This window comes from Mauremys reevesii, linkage group 16, assembly GCF_016161935.1.
Source record: "Mauremys reevesii isolate NIE-2019 linkage group 16, ASM1616193v1, whole genome shotgun sequence".
In the NCBI taxonomy this organism is placed as follows: Eukaryota; Metazoa; Chordata; order Testudines; family Geoemydidae; genus Mauremys; species Mauremys reevesii.
This window is the reverse complement of record NC_052638.1, coordinates 41,890,600-41,912,638: the sequence shown is the minus strand read 5'-3', so window position 1 is coordinate 41,912,638 and position 22,039 is coordinate 41,890,600. Positions and strand designations below refer to the sequence as shown.

The window sequence follows — 22,039 nt, the reverse complement described above, 5'->3', positions numbered from 1 at the left end:
TATCAAACAAAAAGCGAAAGACGTGTTAATTTAAATGCTGAAAAATCTTAACAAGCAATTAACTTCTACATCCATCGCTCTCTCTATTTGATAAATAGAAAGAGACAGACAGACAGAAGCAGATAAAATGTATCAACTGAGATCCTCACATAAAAATCTGAACAAGGTATTTTTAGGAAGACAGTGTAGAACAGTTGTAAGATCTCTTCAGTACTTATAGCTCTTTTTAAATAGACTTTTTACAGATGGAGCCATAGAATTAAAAAGCTTTCTATCCTTTGGGAATCTCAATCCACTGGGGGAAAAACCTTGGATAATCTCACCAGTACTGGACTGAATCACTAACTAAGCCTAGCATATGTTATATTGCAATAAATCTTAGCTTTACTTCTCTGCAAAGCTTAGCAATTTTAGAATAAACTTATGAGCTAAGATACAAAAGGGAAGGAGAGGCTGGGTTTATGTGAAAACCTGAGTAGAACACTTGAGAAAAATCAGGAATATGTTGTATTAGCTTGGTGTTAATTATGGTGATAGAACTTTAAAAAATGTAGATACCAACCCATTTCCTGCTTTTGAGTTGCCTTTGCTGTCCGTGCTGAGCTGAGAAAGGACATAGTGAGGCGCTTTGGCACTGTCGGCATCAAATATATCCATGCTGGATCCTTCACAATCTCGACGTTTGATCCCTGGCCTCTGCTTTGGATTTCGTTTGCGTGATTTACGTGGCACCTCAGTGTTATCATTGTAGGAACTGGTGCTCATGTTACTGAAGTTGGAGGGGGAATCCTCCATCCACATAATGCAGCTCTGCTCTGATTCCAATCCACACCCTTCATCTTGGCAGGACATCTGACTGCTATCCAGCAAATCCTCAGGTGGTGGTGAGATGTACAGGACTGTATGTCTCTTCGGCATTGACTGTTGCTGCTGGACTGTGTTACTGGTTAACTGCTTTTCACTTACCCCTCGGTTACTTACCCCCACGGCTGAGGAGCAGCTCTCCACTTGCATAGCCTTGCTGTCGGTGACTGAGGTAGAGTAAATGGTAGGACTGGAAGAGGTGGTAAAGGAGCTGCAAGCACCGCCCATGGAGGAAGAGGAGGGAGCTGAAGAAGCATCTGCGGTGTATAATTCAGAAGTAAATACAAGATACATGTTTGCACCTGTGCTGGCTATAGCAGTCCCATTGAAATAATGTGATTTGTGAACTGATTTTTCCCCCAAATGAAAATTTGGAATTTGGTAAGTTTGAGAATGTAAATGCTTCAAGCAATACAAGGTCTAAGCAATACAATATTATTTTTGAAGTGTCCAAATGGTACTTAAACTTTTGAACTATAATCAGTTATGTTTTTAGTTAACTTTAAGTCATTAAAAAGGCTGCAAGCAAACAACAAGGCTTTTATTGCTTCAACTGGACTAATCATTTGAGCGTAAGCCATTTTATCTAAAACAATGGAAACCCCAAAGCAAAATGTATGCTTGTAGTCCACATTCAATGCCAATTAAACCATTCATTATTAGAATTTTTTGAAAAGACGGGACTGTGCTTAGCCACAAAATATTAAAATAAGTTTCTAACCTATGAAGCAGAGAACTACAGGTCATTTTTAATGCAGACACTCCCTGCTTCAGAGGCAAATCCTGGAATAAAAATATGAGAAAATAAATGAGAAAATTGCTGCTGATTCCAGATATCAATTATAAAATGATAAATAAAATATAAAATCAACTGAATTGTAGGCAAAATGGAACTGGTACCAGTCACTATGATATGAGTTGTTTATTGTGTAGGTTCAGAACAGGGACAAAACTGATTTGTAGCATGCTTAGCATGGAAAGATAAAAGGCCACTAGGAACTCAGAGGCTGAAGAAGTCAGCATCAGACTATATACCCCCATCTCCCAGGAACCTGTTAGCTGGTCCCCTTAAATACAGGAAGTTAAAAGCCATATAGAACCAATGAGGGGACAGAACTCTTAGTTCAATCGTGCCTCAGTGTCCTCAGGGACATTAACAGGGTCCTACAGCTATCTACCCACCTACTCTAGCAAAAATTATTTACTAACCAAACTGGGAACCCTATAGATCAGACTGCCCTTGATACAGGAAAGCAGGGCTAAGTGTTCAACAACAAAAAAAATCAGAAGATTTTTGAAGAGCAACAGGATTATTTCTACTAAAGGTTTTTTTAAATAACTCTCTCAAAACTTGACATATCAATCAGCAAGCGAGTAAAAAGAAAGAATGTTAAAATTCAAGTAGATGTTTTCAATGATAGCAGCTTATTGCAGAACAACTCACAAAACTGTATGTTTTACATTAGATTGTAAGCCCTCCAGGGAAGGAGCTATTTTCTTCTTCTTTTTTTTTTTTTTTAATAGTGCTGATCACACCAAAACTCAAGGAACAAATACCACCATCATAAACTTCAATGGGAAATAAACCTACACTGGAATATCATAGAATGGTCATTACTGCAGCACTAAGGGTAATATCCGCTGTAAGGAGGAAGTCAGGTTTTTTTGGGGTGTTTTAAATCCAAAAGGCAGGAGTCTCTGATAAGCCACTCAAATCATGACATTATTTCCATAATGTGGAAATTCAATTAATTAATCTGTATTCTAACTATCTTGGACCACTCTGAGGAAATCTCAGAAAATTAAAAAAGGGGGGGGAAACATTTTTTTGTTTAACGATGAAGTGAATATTTATTTTCAGGTATGGTAAAAATGAGAAAACCATAAAAAAAAACATCAGTGTTTTTGGTAATTAAAATTGAAGCATCAGAACCATATGAAGAGTCATTAAAAATGAAGGTTGTTTTTAAAACAAACAACTTAATTGGATGTTTTTCTGTTCTAAGTGAAATGAAAAATAATCCCTATCTGTGGTTAAGTTTTAAGAGAAATTTAGTTGTCAGTACAGTTTATCAATAAATTACTCTTTCAGCTATGTAGAAAAAGACTCCCTTCCTCCACCTCCTGGACAAGCTGAATGATACCAGTTCCATTTTCCAGTTTGTTCCTTGGTAAATGTAGTGGCTGAAGCTGGAGGATTCAGTCACTGTGAACTGCATTCAAATTTAAAGACAAATTTATCTGTTTTGTAGCATGCATTAATTCAATGCTTCTTCTTTAGAAACATTTATAAAATTGGAAAAAACTTCTTCCTCTCGATATTAATTTCAGTGACAATATTTAGGAGCTGATTTGCAACCACTTTGAGTTGAGAAAGATTGTTACTATACATGTTTTACCTTGTTTTGTTAGCAACAACAGCATTAGTTCCTATTTAGTATTTGTAAATTCACCTACATAGAAAAAAAGTGTGCAGCACACACAGAGCATGTGTGCTACATGCAGGGTTTGCAAGTGGAATAATGCTGCAAACTTGTCTTGCTGCACAGCAACATTTTCCCTTCTTAGGTATCAATCCGTTTACTAATGAAACGAAACACCATGCACAACAGAATGTAGAATATGAACACGTCATGGATCTCTGCCCATGACAAAAACTTTAACTGGAATAATAAACAATTACACAGCTGACCCTTGAGTCAGATAACAAAGTTCTAAAATTGGGATAAAGGTGATCACCCTTCTGCAGAATTTAGCATTAAGGATTACTTGTGAAAACGTTTAATATTTGCTACAAAAGTAAACGTTAAATGAGCTCTTCTAAAGAAGCATTCATGTGAAAAACCAACGCAGCAGAATTTAGCACTTTATACATGCAAGTCTGCATTGGGACAGGTATACCAAATGGTGATCATATCCTGCATTTAAAATAGAAATCCTAGAAACCCAACAGATGAATTTTACCTTAATTTTTGTGGAAAAACTATTTTAAAAATGTTATTTATTAGCACAAAGCTAAATAGCTGGTAACACCAACACTGTCTGAGGTCACCAATGAACAATATTTCAAAAACTTTAATCATAAATACTACCAAGTTCCAAAACAAATTTCCTCCGTATTTTTAAGAGAATTCGAAGGAAATGTATGTTCTCTTAGAGGGATCAGTTGCACTGTATTCCAATTAGCAGGGATGCCCTGTGTATCGGTAATGCAGGAAACAAATGGCAAGCTAAACGAATACTGTTTAATACAATCCAAATAGCCTCCTTTTTTGCTATATATTCTCAAAAGTATTCAAATATCATCCATTAATATGCAACTGTTAAAATATGTATAGCTTTGTGAAGTTCAGTGTTTTTCCTATCATACCTCAAAAATATACAAAAAGCAGCATGAGGATCACGCCAATCAAAGAAGCAGATAATTTATTTTCTGCCCTTACAAAAACAGGCAAATCTGAAATGTGTTTTTGAGGATAAATCAATCAGTGTAAATGCACTTTCTAAACATTTCAAGTTATGCCACTAGTAAAAATGATGCAACTATTTCATGTTTACAGATAGAGCCAATAGGTCTCCAGCCAATTCATCTTCTTCCTAGTTTAAAGAGTAAACAAGTAGGATCTGCCAGGTATGAATTCATGAAGTTACTATAATGAATAACAAACTAACATTTTTACATAATTTCATTTTGTTTTTTTAAACTTTAAATATATTTGGAGCCAGTGACAATCTATGCATACATCTGATACACAAAAGGGATCCCTTGGTTGAATATGCTGCATTTAAACATTCTTTATTCTAAGTTTTCAATGCTTTAATCTTCATTGGTCCTGTTTTAAAACTTGAGAGCATTTTTCCATTTCCTACTTTTTTAGAAATTATCCAACAGAAAAAGGAATTGTTCCCAAGAGTACAGGAATTGAGCATACAACAACCAGAATGTAAGAAAAACCTCACTTGTGTCCTGGAAAATTAGAGTACGAACACAGGCCTTTTTAAGCATTTTCTTTTTGTCTTAGAGTGTAAATTATTTACCGTAGAGACACATTTTTATCTGACAGCTTAGTTTAACAATGCTTACCAAAACCCACAAATATTAATTTTGTTTACTTAGATAGTTACTATATTCTGTATTTGCACATTTGAAATAAAGACAGAATATTAATAAGACTTCGCTACAGTTTTCTTAAAATTATTTGAGAATTACAATTTTATATGATATAAGCCAAGTGAATTTTTTGATGGGGTATGCAGCCAAAGGACCATAAAAGCAAATAAAACAGGTCTGCAAGTGTATTTTGTATTTAAATCCTTTCAAATTAGAGTATGGTGGGTCATTGTTAGAAACTAAAAGCCTTTTAGCTATTCTGAATATCACCTCTACTCCATATGAAGTTAGTAGAAATGAAGAAAATAACTTTCATAATCTGTTGCCTACGCTCCCGCAAATATCTCTCCATAAAGCCAAACAGATTGATACAGAACAAGCAGTTTAACACAAGGCATTTCCTGTTCTCTTTCAGGCAACACAATTTACACATTAATAGATGCAATTCCATAGTTTGTACATGAAAGAACCTAAACTAACCAAGAATTGTAACTTAACATATTTGGTCAGTGCTGGAGTTTATAATGTAAATTAAGAAAGAACACCTATTTCTCTGCACTATTTCTAGAAGGACTGATGCATAATTTCCAGTTGGTCATGGCATCAGTTCACCCATGTTTGCTTTCAACAGGCTGAAAGCTGCCTATTAGTCCCAGCTGCCCATCTCACTTTCAGGGCAGTAAAGCAGCGTTATTTTCATAGGCTCTTCTTTCTATGAATTGGAATAATTTAGGTTCTTTCTGAAAATAGAAAGCAGCCAGAAAGCAGGCAGTGGGAAAAGGGGATGCAGTGCCCATGTGGCACAAATGCATGCTACCAAATTCACAGGCTACTATCAGGAAGAGTGGAATGCATAGCAAAGAGCATCCCCATGTGCAAATTAGTGCTGGATTTTGTTTTACAATTTGTTTATTGAAAAGGAAAGAAACATTAGCTACTAAATTACTGACTAAGGCCACATTATATATTTCCATAATTCTGTGGAGTCAAACAAGACTTTCAGCCTTTAAAATAATGGGGGCAGGTGAGAGCAGGATGATCACTGCTTGCCCTGAAGGGAGTTGCAGTCTTTAAAAATAGCTTAAGAGGAGCCAATCCTTGTTCCATGAAATCCTTGTTCACTCTCTTCACGGAAATCCTTCAATACTACAAGGATTCACAATCCCTCAAAAATAAACAATTGCCTTACTCCTGACATTTAAAACATGCTGCTATCTTGCAATGCGAGTTACATCCCACAGTCGAAATTGCAAGATTTCAAATGCAACTATGTGAGAGACTTTTTTTTTTTTTTTTTTAAAGTATTCCAACCCCCTGTGCATGAACAGTCACTACATACAGGAAGTCATTCAGAACTCTCCTTATTTTTCAGGGCCTAGCATGTATGCCATGCGCTCCACTACAGGCTGTCAGAAAACAATTGGTGACAAAAATGAAAATTCAAACACCACACAGGGTAAAGTTTGGGACATTTATAGGTAAGTCCCTACTTAACTTGAGATACTGTGGAGATTGCAGATTCCACAATATTAGGTTCCACTGCAATTCTGACAGCAGGAGCCCCCCCGCTCTCAGCCCCAGGACCCTGACAGCAGAAAATCACGGAAAAATAATAATGGACTTTATTACTGCAAATAAGGTCCATATTACTTTTTTTTTTTTTTTTTTTTTTTTTGCAATTTTCCATGTCTTGTCTGCAACCCAGCCAATTTTTTGACAATCATCCCACAATTCAAGTAGGGCCTTATTTACAGGCCTAATGCACAGAGTATGGCCCTCCATGAATGTTATTTATAGACCTTACATGTTATATTCTTGACAATATTTGACTTTTTCAGAATAAAACAGAAGGATACTACATACAAAATTTCCAGCATTAACCCTGGTGTTGCCAAAGGTTTAAAAGTTATGAACCAGAACTTACAAAGTGGCTGCAAACCTGCTTTTAACACCTCATATGCCAACTTTGGGTTTCTACTTTTCTTCTTTTAGTATTACTGATGTAAAGTCAAAAACTTTACAAAAAAGTTTAGTTTTCAATCAATCCACTATTTAGAAACAAAAAAGAAAGAAAAAAAAGACTTATGAAGAAGTCTGAAAACAAGACCGACCTATACCCTGGGTGAGATTGGATGGGTTAAGTGTCTCTGGCACTATTTGTCTTCACTATTGACAGACACTGTCACAACCCACCACACGATGCCTGTCTCTGAATGGCGGAGCTAGAATGCAAGTTAAGTATTAATAGAGAAAACAACTAGCAACCCAGTAAATATAATCAAGCAATCCAATTCACCAGTTATTCAAAAATAAATAGTCACACAGATTCAAGATAGGCTGGTTATTTTAATTTACATTAAGTCCAAAACAGTTTCAATTCCCTTACAATTACATGCTGAAACAAGCAGTACTTTATACCTAGATTAAACACATCATTCAATCTGTTTTTATATAAACACCACCAATAATTTACACTCATGTTTAAAGATACAAAAGTAGTAATTTCTTACCTGCAACTTTTTTGTTAGTGATTCTCATCCACCAATTCAGTTTAGTAGGTTTTCCCACTCAGAGTGGTGTCAGAGGCAATCAAGCAAGTCAGGCAGAATTCTACACTTCCTCAGCTGCTCCCTCTTCCAGCTCTCACCTTTCATCTCCCCAACTTCCTGACATAATCAAACCATCTTAAAAGGAATAATTCTGTAATGTCTTGAGTGGTGGATCAGAATAACAAAAAACCATCTCCGGGTAGGAAATGATCTCTTCTGTTCCTCAAATCCACCAGTTCCTTCCAAAAATGTAATAATGTTGTGCTGGACTAAGTGAGGTTTTTATACCACTATGACAAGGAATTTCTCCCCAGTAATTACACACTAGGTTTGTCCTTTTTTTCCTGTCTTTGTTTCTGCATTATTTGATAATAAGAATGGTGCATTTTCATAATGAATTAATGCCAAAACCTTCTTAATGGGTGGGCTTTATTGCTTATACATCAGTCAAGAGAAGGCTGAAAGCAACTTTGAACTAGAACAGAAATAAGAATTAGAGACCTAAAGGTCTACTACTTATTCCACTGTATTTTTAGAACTTAGAGGGAACACATACTGCCAACAGAAATTTCCATTCAATGGAAAGTGTGTCTGTGAGAAACTTTCCTTTCTTCGACTCTCCCAGTACATATCTACACACTAGCACCATTACACATAGAACTCAGAATGATAAGGGAACATCCTTGCCTTAACTGCCACCAAGCTAATTAGACATTGGCCTCTTCTGGACTGTTGAAACTATCTTCATGATCGTGTGTACCTAGAAGTGACACACTGGGAATGGGAGTGCAGTTTAGAAATACCTTGCTCAGAAATTAGTTGTATTACGACAGTGCCCAGAGGCTCCAGTATGCTAAGCACTGCACTATCACATAGTCAGAGGAAGACCCTGGCCTAAAAAGCTTTACAATGTATATTAACCTTGTAAAAAAAGAGAAGCAGTTGATATTTCTTGGCTGAAACAAACGTGCTATAGATAGTTTTTCCTCAAAGCTGTGCATTCTATGAAGTTTGTCCTCCTTGAAATTCCCTCCCCTGAAACATATGGAAAGCACTTCCTGAACATTCATCTGTTGTGTTGTGATTGAAGTGATGGTTTTCTGCATAGCTGATTATGAACCACAAGAATTGAAAGCTTTCCAAGACTTTGGACACCAGACCAAAACCAGATCGAGCTTTTTATTTCTCATAATCAAGTCAACACATGACATCATAAACCTGCTATGTTAGCACTCATATCACCTTTGAAGATTCTGGTAACTGCTTCCAGACCAAAGGAAAGGACCAGTGACTGACACTGGCAATGAAGTCCACCTAGAATAAATACCAGAAATTTCTGCTATTGATATATGGAAATAAGCAAAAGAAAAGCTGATGTCCTGGCTCCAATTCTGCAAAAACTCAGTTTCCATTTTCAAACTTTATTTGCAATTAACTGATTTGGAAATTTTAGTATGAGTATTACCCAAAAGCTTCTTCAGCTTTATGGAGGAAGAAAATGAACCTAACCCTTAGAATATGGTTGCAAGAGGGGACAAATAATTAATTGTATGGCTCTTTTATTAACAAATGAGCAGCAAAATATGATTTTCAGAATTAAATGTACAAAAATGATTACTCCAAGTATTATGGAGCCCCCCTCCCCCCACAGGACAAGTTAAATTACCTCTTTAAACCTGCCTCCTTATATACCATTTTAAAGAAAGGAACAATCCATATACCTCTAGCTATAGTATAAATGTAACTTTTTAGCAAATTCAGCACTACTGTAGATGTTTCAATTATCCCACTCCACAAGGCCAACCTTTCTAAGATTCAGAAGTATTATTCCTTTTGTTTAGAATGCCAGATTCCACCTGCTCCATAATACCTCATATCTCGTGGATGGCAGCTGACAGAATCCCACAGATCATCTTCTTTTTTTTTAAGTTGGGAAAGACTTAAGAAGAATGTGCAATCAGAATTATCTTCAGGGAAAATTTGATCTAACAGGTCTATGCTACTCTCTCTCAAGATACCATATAATTTATTTTTGTATATTGTTCTTACCAAAACATTACTCAACCCGTCTGATTACATTCTATATATGCAATTTAAGAGGGTTCTGTGAACAAGCTTCAGGAATGTGGAATTTGTGTCCCAGTGTTTACTATGAGAAAACAAATTGATTGTTTTATTAGAGCTAGGAAAGTTGAGATGGGAATTGAAAACAGCCAGAAAACCAAATCAGATGCAGGAAGGTTGTTCATAATGGTGAGGAGGAAAAAATATGGAAGAATGATCCATTCCCACAGTGGCAAAATGGGAAGAAGAGATCAAAAAGAGACACTGGAAAGGATGCATTCCTTACTGCACCCCGAAGATTTGCAAACTGTCCTTAGTTAAGATTCTACTGGAGGGAGAAGGAACAGGACTACAGCTGGCAGTCAAGATGCTCCCTTTATATTTTCTGTGCAAGGGTAGAGAGGATTTTATTGTACATACTAATTCAGAGAACAGGTTCACCCTTCACATTTACCTTTCAAAAAGCAATACAGTTTGAGGTGCTTAGGAACAGGGGCTCTTGTATTTGAAGTATTCCAAACAGAAGAAGATGACAGAGGGCTTTTGACTTGCTACTAGAAAGGAACACAAGAGAAGAGACTTAGATTAGCATTTTGAATAGAAAGATAAAGGCTTGTTTAAATCAGTTTCGTACAAACCCATGTCCTCCAAATGTGAAAAATCTCATCAACATCTGAGAAATACAACTGAAGAATCAGGCACCTTCTCCTACAAAAGGTTTGAAAATGCTCATGCCGGGAACATTAAAAGTGTGGGTTCCTGGAGCTCCAGCTGCTGATCTATGTAAGTGATCAACTCCAACTACAGCCTAGATTGAGATTGCTTCATCATCTGGATCTGCAATCAAAAGAGCCTAGTAAATGATCGATATTTCCTGTTAGTAATATGCTCGTGCTGGCTCACGTTACTCTTTTTCCTGCCCTCTGGATGAAGATGCTCCCACATGCAGCAGTCTATACAAAGAGCTCACGATGCTAGTCCTTAGTGCTGATGCATATAGGGAGCCCCTTTTCCTCCTCCTATTTTCTGGAAGTGTGATGGAACTAGGTACCTGAGAAAGAAGCTGAGGATATCAATGTTGCAGCACAAAATTCTGGATTCCTCATTGGTTACACTTGCCTGATTGACATTCAAAGAGTGGGTAAAACTCTTCATCTGAATTGATGAATATGAGATACACATCGTGTTGCTTATATTAAAATTATCAAATGTGTTCATGAAAATCCAACTATCAAGACTCTGTTTTAATATTTTTAAACTGACCTGTAAGTTGTAAAACAAATGTTAAATGGTAGAACTAGAAGTCTGTTTCTGTCAGGCCCTCACACCTGAAAACAGCCCATCCTGCTCCTCTAAAAATCTGAAGAGTTAGCTGCAGCAAGATTTTTATGCAATGCATTTACATGGAACAAAACCTCAGAGCAAAGCATCTGATGGAAAACCCTACAGTAATCTGATTTTCAGCCAGATACTGTGTCACCCAGTGGCTAGGGAAGCAGAAAACAAATTATGTTAAATCTTAAAGGAGAAAAAAAAACACCTCTGATCACTCCCTATGATTTAATCTTCTCATTGCTTCTAGTAAAGTGCACCTGCATCATTTTATTTATTGATTTTTACACTACATACTAAATGCTAGACCTATTTCTAGTTAACTCCATCTCTTAAAAAAATAACAATGTATTTAATGGGCTCACCTACAGTGATGTAGGTTTAGACTTATAACATTAGAAAATACGTTATAGTTTTAGGATAAATAAGATAGCACACAAAAGATTTACACAAAACACTAGAAAGAACAAACTGGCTTATGATAGTGGAACTCTAAGATGCCAAGGTCACCTTTCTTTCCAACTTTACCATTTCTACAACATCAGCCATTTGAATGTGTGTCTGTGTTCTTTTACTAACCACTTTTCAAAAGTGACAATCAGATGAGTGAACAGCAAATCTTGTTTTTTTAAATTAAATATAAATACACAAGCACACTCTTCTTTCTCTCTCTACAATACACACAGGGAGCCTGGAGTGACCTTCCCATTTTCTTTCCTATTAACAGAAAGGAGACCAAGCAGACTCCTTATACTGCATGAGTCAGGACCAGCTATGACAGCTGCCTGAAGAGACTGCAGCAACCCTAAGACAATTGGGGCATATGATAGAGAGGGGTGCACCCAAAAAGGAACTAGTGCAGCACAGGGGAAGACTGCTCCTTCCAAAGAAGGAGAAATAGCAGTCTTCTGACTGAAGCACCTGTGCCTCCTTCCTTTGGGAACCTGGAGAATTTTGGGTATAGGGGGAGAAAAACTCCTCCTTCACAAAAATTGACAGAACACTGAAGAGAGGGCTGGACAAGTCTAACCCACCACAACTGGAAACTATGGCTCCCCTGAGAATAGGAGAATCAATCCCTCCAAAACATTAAAAAAGAAGGCATGTGTAATGCTCTAGGCGAGCCCAGCCTGGGCTCCGGTCTACTAACTCCAGCCTAAGTATAAAACTTCCCAGACCTCCCACTGAATCTGGACTACTGTGCTCCCCTCCCTGCAGACGTTTGGTCAAGGGGAAAGATGGAAGGCAGAGTCTCTGAGTATCCTCAGCCCAGGATCCATCTCTTTGCACTAGACAAATCCTATATGCTCAGAGAGGGACCCTTGCTGTGTGGAGGAGATGGTGGGGAGGACAAGAGACTTGGGCCTCATCTCACCTCCCAGTGGCAGATCAGAAGTCTGCTTGGAGGGACTGCAGCAGGGCCACTGGCACTGATGCATCAGCAGGAGCATGATCAGGGATCTTGTGGCAACACTAGTAACCAGCCCACTGGGTCCACGACAGAGCCTCACACTCACTTCTCCACTCTCTCCTATTGTTTGTGGAGGGGGCTGTTTCTTCTCCTACTGCCAGCTTCCAAATGGGGCGGTCACAAGTCAGGTCCAAAATTTACCAGACTAACCGAAGCAGCCTCTCCCAATCTTGGAGACAAAGGGGGTGTTTCTTTCCCCCACAACCTCCAAAACTGTCCCAAGTTTGCAGGGGAAAGAGATATGGGTGGTCCTGTTCAGCCCCCCCACACCTTTGGTTCTTTTGGGGAGAGAAGCCTTCTCCCAAACTGTACCAGATGGTGGAGGCAAAGAGGGGAAGAACACCGCTACTGCTATGTATAACACCAGGGGTCAGCAACCTTTCAGGAGTGGTGTGCTGAGTTTTCATTTATTCACTCTAATTTAAGGTTTTGCGTGCCAGTCATACATTTTAACGTTTTTAGAAGGTCTCTTTCTATAAGTCTATAATATATAACTAAACTATTGTTGTATGTAAAGTAAATAAGGTTTTTAAAATGTTTAAGAAGCTTCATTTAAAATTAAATTAAAATGCAGAGCCCCCCAGACTGGTGGCCAGGACCCGGGCAGCACGAGTGTCACTGAACATCAGCTCGCGTGCCATAGGTTGCCTACCCCTGTATTATACAAACAGTAATTTCACTTGCATTGTGTCTGTTTTATCCTTCTGTTGACTCCTGTCACATCCTGAAAGTGTAGCCTGGGATTTTCACCAAGGGTCTAAGGGCTAGTCCACACTTACCGTCCGGGTCGACGCGGTGAGTTCGACTTCTCGGAGTTCGAACTATCGCGTCTGATCTAGACGCGATAGTTCGAACTCCGGAAGCGCCGCGGTCGACTCCGGTACTCCACCACTGCAAACGGCGGTGGTGGAGTCGACGGGGAGCCGCGGAGTTCGACCCCGCAGCATCTGGACGGGTGAGTAGTTCGAATTAGGGTACTTCGAATTCAGCTACGCTATTCCCGTAGCTGAATTTGCGTACCCTAATTCGAACCCCCTTTTTAGTGTAGACCAGGCCTAAGGGAATTAGTCACCTAACTGCCACTGAAAGTCAATTAGATATGGGCACATAACTCCCTTAGATTCCTTTGAAAGCCCCAGCCACAAACTCTTTGGGTTACGGACCTTCACAGTTGTTACATGTGTACACAGCACAATGGCGCTGATCACTGACTGGGGCTTTCAAGGTACGAATGATACACTATTTAAAATACCAAGATTCAATCCTTCGGACACTCACTTTTATGGCAGGTGACAGCAGTAATGAGATTCACACTTTAATGTTTTATACTAATTTTTAACAAAGTTTATATAATCTAAGCTGTTAAATTTTTTACAATCTTTATAATCAAGTGTGCCACTTTTGATCCAGCTTTTTAACTGCACCCTGTGAAATCTAAAAACCCAACTGGCTTCTCACAATGCTGATGCAGAGGAATCTTCATCAGAAAGTGACATTAAAGACCCCTTTTAGTTCAGTGAACATGGAACCTTCTTCCAGTGTTTACAAATAAACCTCTCTCTGATCTACATTATATTCTTTCAGTTTTCTTTAAAGGAAAGAACATAAGGCCACACTGGGTCACACCAAAGGTGCATCTAGCCCAGTATCCTGTCTTCCAACAGTGGCCAATTCCAGATGCTTCAGAGGCAATGAACAGAACAGGTAATCAGCAAGTGATCCATCCCCTGTTGCCCATCCCCCGTTTCTGGCAAACAAAGACTAGAGACACCATCCCTGCCCATCCTGGCTAATAGCCATTGATGGACCTATCCTCCATTAATTTATCTAGTTCTTTTTTTGAACCCTGTTATAGTCTTGAACTGTCAATGCTGCAGTGTAACCCAAACACAAACACAGCTAGCACATTCCCAGCTTTTTAAGCGGATCTGGATTGACTATCAGCAGATGCTAAAAACCTAGCAGGAACAGACATTTAGTTCTGTTTACCTAAACTCAAATGCTCAAAAATTGTCTCAGTAAAGGTACAAACAGTTAGCAGTTACATTTCTGTCTGTGGATTTAACTAACAGTTTTTTTAAAACAAAAATCTATGTTTCTGCAACAGTACTCGGTTGTTGCTGTACCTTGGAACCAGATTCATTATTAAGAACTGAGGTAAAATCTCTTGCATTTTAAAATCTCTTAGAATCAAACACTTGTAAAAGAAATTACCACTTTTTATAAATCTAATGACTTAGCAAGCTCCACAGTACACAATTAAATCCACAGACTCTGTTAGAAAACGTCTGGCAAAACATGAACGGTGATCAGTGCTGTAAGTTTCTCTTACAGATTTAAACCTTTTCAGCCTCCAACCAGAAAGGCTGTTTATTACACTGTGCATTTCTGGGGCATGTTTTTATATAGAAGGTTAATGCACATGAATCTACAGCAAAAGCTGCATAATGCAGCTACCAGTACCCCCACCTCAAACATTAATTTTCTAGAACATCAACTGATGGACAACACACCACTCTCAAACTTAATATAATGTTATAAAGATTACAGGGATCCAATTATTCAAGAAATCTCAGCCCATTAGGGAAGAGGTATAAGCCATGGGCACAATGATTGGTTTGCCTTTTCGCTAAAGTGAAACTGCTTACTAAAGAGTTCCAGCTATACACTAGCACTCTGCAGAGCACTGGTGCCAACCTGACAGATCAAAACTTTATCCTTAGCAATGGACTAACTCTTCCTTATTTATTTTTTTAAAAACAAAGGTCAATAAAAGGGACTTTATGCTTTAAGTTTAAAATATTCCGCATAAGGAGATGATCTTAATATTTTGTAAATAAATACAGTTTAAGTGTCATGTCCCACACTTTCTCCAAAATGACACATTGTAAAAAGAAATGTGCTTAATTCTAAACTGTGTACCTAATTTAAATAGTCATTTCAGACATTTTTGATAAATATGAAATCACATTAACTAGTTATGTTTTAATATGCAATAAAAAGATTACAGTACATGCAACAACAGAAAATATATATGCGTGGTTTAATTCTGAGAGCTTCTTCAGGCCATACAAAGGAAAACATGGTATTTTTCTTCCTATAGCCTGATAAAAGACTTAAGGCCAAAATACCATCTCATATTCTATCTTCTATGCTAGGTGGAATTCATTATTTTACACACATTGACTCAGTTCCAAATTGGTGCCTACCATATCTGAAGAGAAGAGTGCATTCTAGGAGTTAGTACACACTTATGGTTTTGAAGAATGTACCAGTGGGAAAAACATATTATGCATGTAATGCAAGTATGATTTAGGTAAAATTTTCCTGTAATGCATATCATTTAGTTTGATTGTTAGAAGTCTCCTAGAATAAGCTCTCATTTATTTCTTCATAATCGTCTCAGACTCCAAACTTTGCCAGCACTGTTCATGTTGGCCAGAATACTACACATCTTAAGGATATAACTGAGCAAAGTGGAATGCTTACCAGCAGCAACTACAGCTGGAGGAGGCGAACCTGCCTCACCACCACTTGTTTGGCTCATGGATGCTACAGATGTTTCTCTGGAGGGTGGTAACTGCAACTCCTTTGGGAGGAGGTCATAGACAGATTCTGAGAGGAAAAAAAAAAAGGAGAAAAGGGGTTTAAACACAGAGATCAACTGTCATTTTTGTAAACATAGATTATATTAAAGATTTTAGTCTAGGAATATAGACCATCGATGTGGCATCTCAAGAAGCTTCATAAGAAGTTCCGTAGGCAAATTTCTTGGAGATCACTGACCCACAGAAATCAAGTTGATTTTAAAAAAATTAAAACTTAAAATATACAAGTTTTCAAGACTGAGCAAATTTGCATTTTCCCTTTCAAGACACAGAGTGACCATCTATGAACCTGCAACACATGGGTGCCTTTGAAACAACGCAGATGATGAAACCCAGAACAAAGTACCTGAGATCTGGAGACAAAACTACGCTCAGTATTCAAGCAGTGGAAATAGCTTCCAATGGAGAATAGACTAATATTTAGGAAATAATGTAAAACCTTCCTATTTAATATTTTTTTCACTATAACAAGAATGATGGTCACAACATACATCACCCCTTCCCCCCTCCCCAACAATAAAAAACAAAAAACACAAACAAAGATTCTATAAACTGAAAAGATATCAGAAAAGAGCCAGAACCCACTAGAGATGCTGTTTTATGTGGAAGGCCCTCAGACTCTATGGTAATGTGTGTAAATAAATAAGTAAGTAAGTATTTTTGTGAACATATCTGTTGTAAAACAGTTATGGCTGCTACACACAACATGCCTGACACAAAACCACAACAGCAAAGTTTAAGATGTTAAGTCACCTAACACCAAATTCACTCTGCTTTTCCACATTAACTCCTGATTCAAAGGTAAACTATTCACCTGTAAGCACGTGATTATTTAAAATTAGCCTCATAATAAAAGCTGCCACTGCATTCAGACAATAAAAATATGCCATCAATCTACTTTACAAAATATTTATTAGCATATTTTGGTGAATCACTTTCAGAGGAAAGAAGAATCTTAAATTTCAGGCATGTTTTAAGTTATTTAGATTCAGGTTGTGATGGGGAGGAGAATAAAAATGTCTGCTTACATTCCTCCCCTTCCCCCTCAATTCCAATATCCTGGTCAGATGCACAGAACACAGGAAGGGGGGGGGGGAATGAACACCCAAGGGAATGGGGAAGAGAAGTAGTTGCCATATCTCAGGAAGTATATGGTAAAAAGAGAGAAAGAACCAGAAATAGACAAAAGTGATGTAGGAGAGGGAGAACAGGCAGTAATGGAACAGAAAGGGAGCAAAGGGGAGGAGAATGTAACAGAAAAACAACAGTGAATTGTGGTGAATATGAAAGAGTAAGATATAGGAAGTTACTAGAACACTAGACAAATGAGCAAAAATATAGTGATAAAGGAACAACATATTTGATGAATGGAAAGAAAATGAAGAGGATAATGAAAAGGAAAAAAAATCAGAGCATTAATTTATTTTATTGTATTTCATTTGGTCAACAATGGAATGTCAATGGTATGATATATGGTATTTTGGAGAGGTTTTTGAGAGTTTTGGCTGCATGTCATGCCCATGCTGGGACCGCCAGCCATATTTGGGAGGGGATTTCGGGGATTTCCAGGGAAGATTGGCAATGGCCCTTTTTTTTTTTTCCCTCCTCGGGGGGGGGCAGGGGCGCTAAGGAGTGGGTGGATCGGCTTATGTGGCCTGCATCTTGCAGGAGGTCAGACTAGATGATCATAATGGTCCCTTCTGATCTTGAATTCTATGATTCTATGATTTGCAGACAGACCTCTCAGCACTATTTTGTGGGGGAAAGGATGGGATAGCTCCTAGTTATCAGAGTGGTAGCCGTGTTAGTCTGTATCAGCAAAAAACAACAAGGAGTCCTTGTTAGACTAACAATTTTATTTGGGCATAAGCTTTTGTGGGCTAGAACCCACTTCATCAGATGCATGGAGTGGAAAATACAGGAGCAGGTATAATACAGGAGTGGTTGCGTCATTACAAAACCTAAAACTTATTTCCCCCTACTGTTACTCACACCTTCTTGTCAACTGTCTGAAATGGGCCACTCTCATTACCACTTCAGAAGTTATTTTTCCTCCCTGGGTATCCTGCTGTTAATTGATTTGTCTCCTTAGACTGACCTCACACATGGTAAGGCAACTCCTATCCTTTCATGTATTTATACCGGCTCCTGTATTTTCCACTCCATGCATCTGATGAAGTGGGTTCTAACCTATGAAAGCTTGTGCCCAAATAAATTTGTTAGTCTCTAAGGTGCCACAAGGACTCCTCATTGTTTCTCCTAGTTATGTTAGACAAAATACTAATTGTTCTGGTAGCTACCTAAGGTATATATTAGATCTGACATTCTGTTCTCTCCTCTTGGTAATTTTGATATGTCTTCATTGTGGACACTGGTCAGCTTGCTTGACATAGAATAAATCTTTTTCTTCTGACAGGATACCTTGTATCCTCACTACTGGATTTAGGATTTCATACAGATATCTACAATATCTACATTTGTGCCAGTGCAAAATAAACAGGTAATATTTTAGTACCTGTCACAAATGGAATCCTGGTTTTTATGGAGAGCAAACACAAAAACAAGGTAGACTACAATGGTCCATATACTTTTGATATTTGAAATCGTATTTTTAAAAGTCTGATTATGTAACTGGTTTACTTTTCAATTCTGGTAGATTATTTTGCTTTGTTAATGTGATTAGGAGCATTACAGAGCTTACTGTATGTTTAAGAGGGCAATTTTATCAAATGAGTATTATTATATTTTCATAATTGTATTCTATTCTATAGTTTATCATGAATTTTACAACCTGAACTGCCTGGGCAGCAGCAGTTTATAAATTTAAAGTATATTTCCCCCATTTTTTAATATCATCTTGGATCAGTCACTACCATTACATCCCAAAATGATGTTAAAAGAATGTTATAATTGAAAAGTCAAGCACTCAAAATTTGGAAAATTCCAAATTTATGATTGCCAGTGCAATCTTAATTCAGCCCCCTTGTACATAAACATTATGATACAGTCTCTAATTGTGTTACCACCTACTTTTTTTTTTTAAACAAGACTGCTGCCTCAAGATGGAGAGTGCTCACTAAATGAGAAGCTATTCAATATTTTTTCCTTATTGTTCAATGTATGGCCCCTATGCCTTATTTACTATGTTATTCAAACTCTCCTGCAAATACAGAATGTTTAATTTCCTCACAGGCTTTTCTATTGTGTTCACTACTATAGTATCTGAGCACTTCACAAACATTAGTGAATTTATTTTCATGACACCCCTGTGGGAAGAGAGGGTATAATTACTCCCATTTTACAGACACAGAACTGAATCTCAAACAGAAGAAGGTCAAAAGTGTCCATTAATTTTGTCTGTCCCTTAGGGTCTGACTTTTCAGAGTACGTAGCATTTTATATATTCAAAGCATAGCTCCCATTGATTTCAGTTGCAGCTGTTGAATGCTGAGCACTTCTGCAAATCAGACCTAGGGTCCTGAGTTTGACACGTAGAAAAATGAAGAACACAACATTAAAAAGTTAGGTTTAAGTGACTTGCCAAGCATCGCATAGAAACTCTGTTGCAGAGGCAGGCATAAAATACACTTCTCCAGGGAAGCATTCAGCTACTTTTGCCATGAGATCATCTTTTCTCTTCCTGCAGTTCCCTCCCTCATTCATAAAACACCTTCCAACTTCTGTGACAAATGAGGCCGGGGTCCTATAGACAAGTCTTCTTCACTAAACATCTCTGATTCATCCCCAGGAGGTGTCCTACTTGGGCACTGAATGAGGCTGGGGTCCTATGAAAAAATATAGTATGTAATTAAAGACTTGTTTCATAATGCATGTGCACAAAAGGGCCAAATTAATTTTTCATAAACAATCTTAGCTCTGGCATTTTCTAACTTTTCAGTGCTTGAACTCACCATTCTTTTAACATAGCCTCTCTAGACAGAAATGGTAGACAGACTCATATACCCAATTCACAGACTTGAGGAGAATCAGAAATAAAGAGTGCTAACTCACTACCTGGATCATATTCCAGATATTTGAAAGTGCTCCCCAAACTTCACTATGCCCAGACATTTGATGTTTTACATCACTGCATTCCTGAAGGATTTCTATTAGTAGGACAGATCTACTGACAATTACCTCCCTTGCTATTGTTATGTAACAATGTTTTCTGTGGGGATGCTTTCCATTACTGATATTATGTTTTAAAGGGCTGCTAGGAGTGAATTTAGAATCAATGTTGTGAGAGGTTAAGTAACGTTGACACTATTAAATATGCTGTGTTAAAATGGAAAAACCTTACAAGATGAGTGGCGAGTAAAAATAACCCACATCTAAGGTCATAAATATCCAAAAATTTGCAGGTGTAAAGTAGGTAGTATATCCAAACCCAACAGCCTCCAGATTGCCTATCAAATACACAACCTTGAAGTTGAAAGACAATTTCTATTTAAATGCCAAGATCTAAGTACTAAGTATGCTTTGTATCCCAAACTCAGTATCACAGGGCCCTGTTTGCTTAAAGTAATATCGTGGGTGAGAAGGAATGAATTTACAGCTGATATATTTAACTTTTTTTAGCTAAAAATTTTGAACAATCATGTGGCACCAGAAGACATGTTGTGCTTGTAGACAATAAACAGGTCTTTAGTCTATTTCAGCTTTTAATACTTTAATCCTCCCAGTCCATCAGATAAGCTATGCATCTCCTTGATGTATGTAAGAATAGGAAAGGAAAGCTAGACTTGGAAAGAAGTTCACCTGGGCTCATTTTCATTTGTGAAGTACCAACTGTATTAGCACACCAAAAAAAGCCTGCAAGATTTCAGACACAATATTTTCACACACAAGCCTGAGACATTTATACACCTAAATATTCTGAGTCAAAATATCAAGATTTAAATCCTGAGCTCTATTTCTTAATCCGGAGTTTTAAAGGTGCATTATTTATTTATTTATTTTAAATAGCACCCTACAGATGACAAAATACACATTTAACCACAAGGCAAGGAGAACAGAAGGGTGAGAGGAAGTTCAACACCTAAGCTATTTTCAAATAAGTGCACATACACCTCTACCCTGATAGAACACGACCCGATATAACACAAATTTGAATATAACACGGTAAAGCAGTGCTCCAGGGGGGCGGTGCTGCACACTCCGGTGGATCAAAGCAAGTTCAATATAACGCGGTTTCACCTATAACACATTAAGATTTTTTTACTCCCGAGGACAGCGTTATATCGAGGTAGAGGTGTATAAACACTCCAATATAAAATAATGTGAATTACACCCACAGGAAAGGCTAGACCCTTTAGCTTAAAACCATATAATGTAGATCTGTGGTTCTCAAACTTCATTGACAACAAAAATTACTACGCAACGACAGGAGACAGGGACTAACACCTGAGCCCGCCCAAGCCCTGCCACCCTCGGCGGGGGGGCCAAAGCCGAAGCCCTAGGGCTTCAGCCCCAGGCCTGTAACCTGAGCCCCACTGCCTTGAGCTGAAGCGCTTGGGCTTTGGCCCCAGGCCTGGCAACCCCATTAAAACAGGGTTGCGACCCATAGTTTGAGACCCCTGTAGATTAACTCACTTACATAAGAACGGCCGTACTGGGTCAGACCAAAGGTCCATCTAGCCCAGTATCCTGTCCTCTGACTGGCCAATGCCAGGTGACCCACAGGGAGTGAACCTAACAGGCAATGATCAAGTGATCTCTCTCCTGCCGTCTATCACCACCCTCTGACAAACAGAGGCTAGGGACACCATTCCCTATCCATCCTGGCTAATGTCCATTAATGGACTTAACCTCCATGAATTTATCCAGTTCTCTTGTAAACCCTGTTATAGTCCTAGCCTTCACAACCTCCTCAAGCAAAGAGTTCCACAAATTGACTGTGCGCTGTGTGAAGAACTTCCTTTTATTTGTTTTAAATCTGCTGCCCATTAATTTCATTTGGTGACCCCTACCAATAGTGCCAATGGTATGCATGGCACTTTACAGACTTGTGAGAATAGAATTTCTCTACCCTAGAGAGATT

General features: G+C 38.1%; 1 protein-coding gene across 6 annotated transcripts in view; it reads right to left on the bottom strand.

Moving 5' to 3' along the window:
* Nucleotides 1-22,039, bottom strand: part of NFAT5 (nuclear factor of activated T cells 5) — a 126,997-nt gene that overhangs the window by 58,293 nt on the left and 46,665 nt on the right. For 2 of the 6 annotated variants that reach the window (XM_039502536.1, XM_039502537.1), the window contains exons 2-3: nucleotides 15,881-16,006; nucleotides 563-1,121 (exon numbers count right to left, since the gene is read on the bottom strand). In XM_039502536.1, coding sequence (XP_039358470.1) covers nucleotides 563-1,121; nucleotides 15,881-16,006 — 685 coding nt within the window. Of the gene's footprint in view, nucleotides 1-562; nucleotides 1,122-1,585; nucleotides 1,648-15,880; nucleotides 16,008-22,039 lie in introns of those variants that run through there. The other 4 variants (XM_039502538.1, XM_039502539.1, XM_039502540.1 and 1 more) reach the window with 4 other exon arrangements.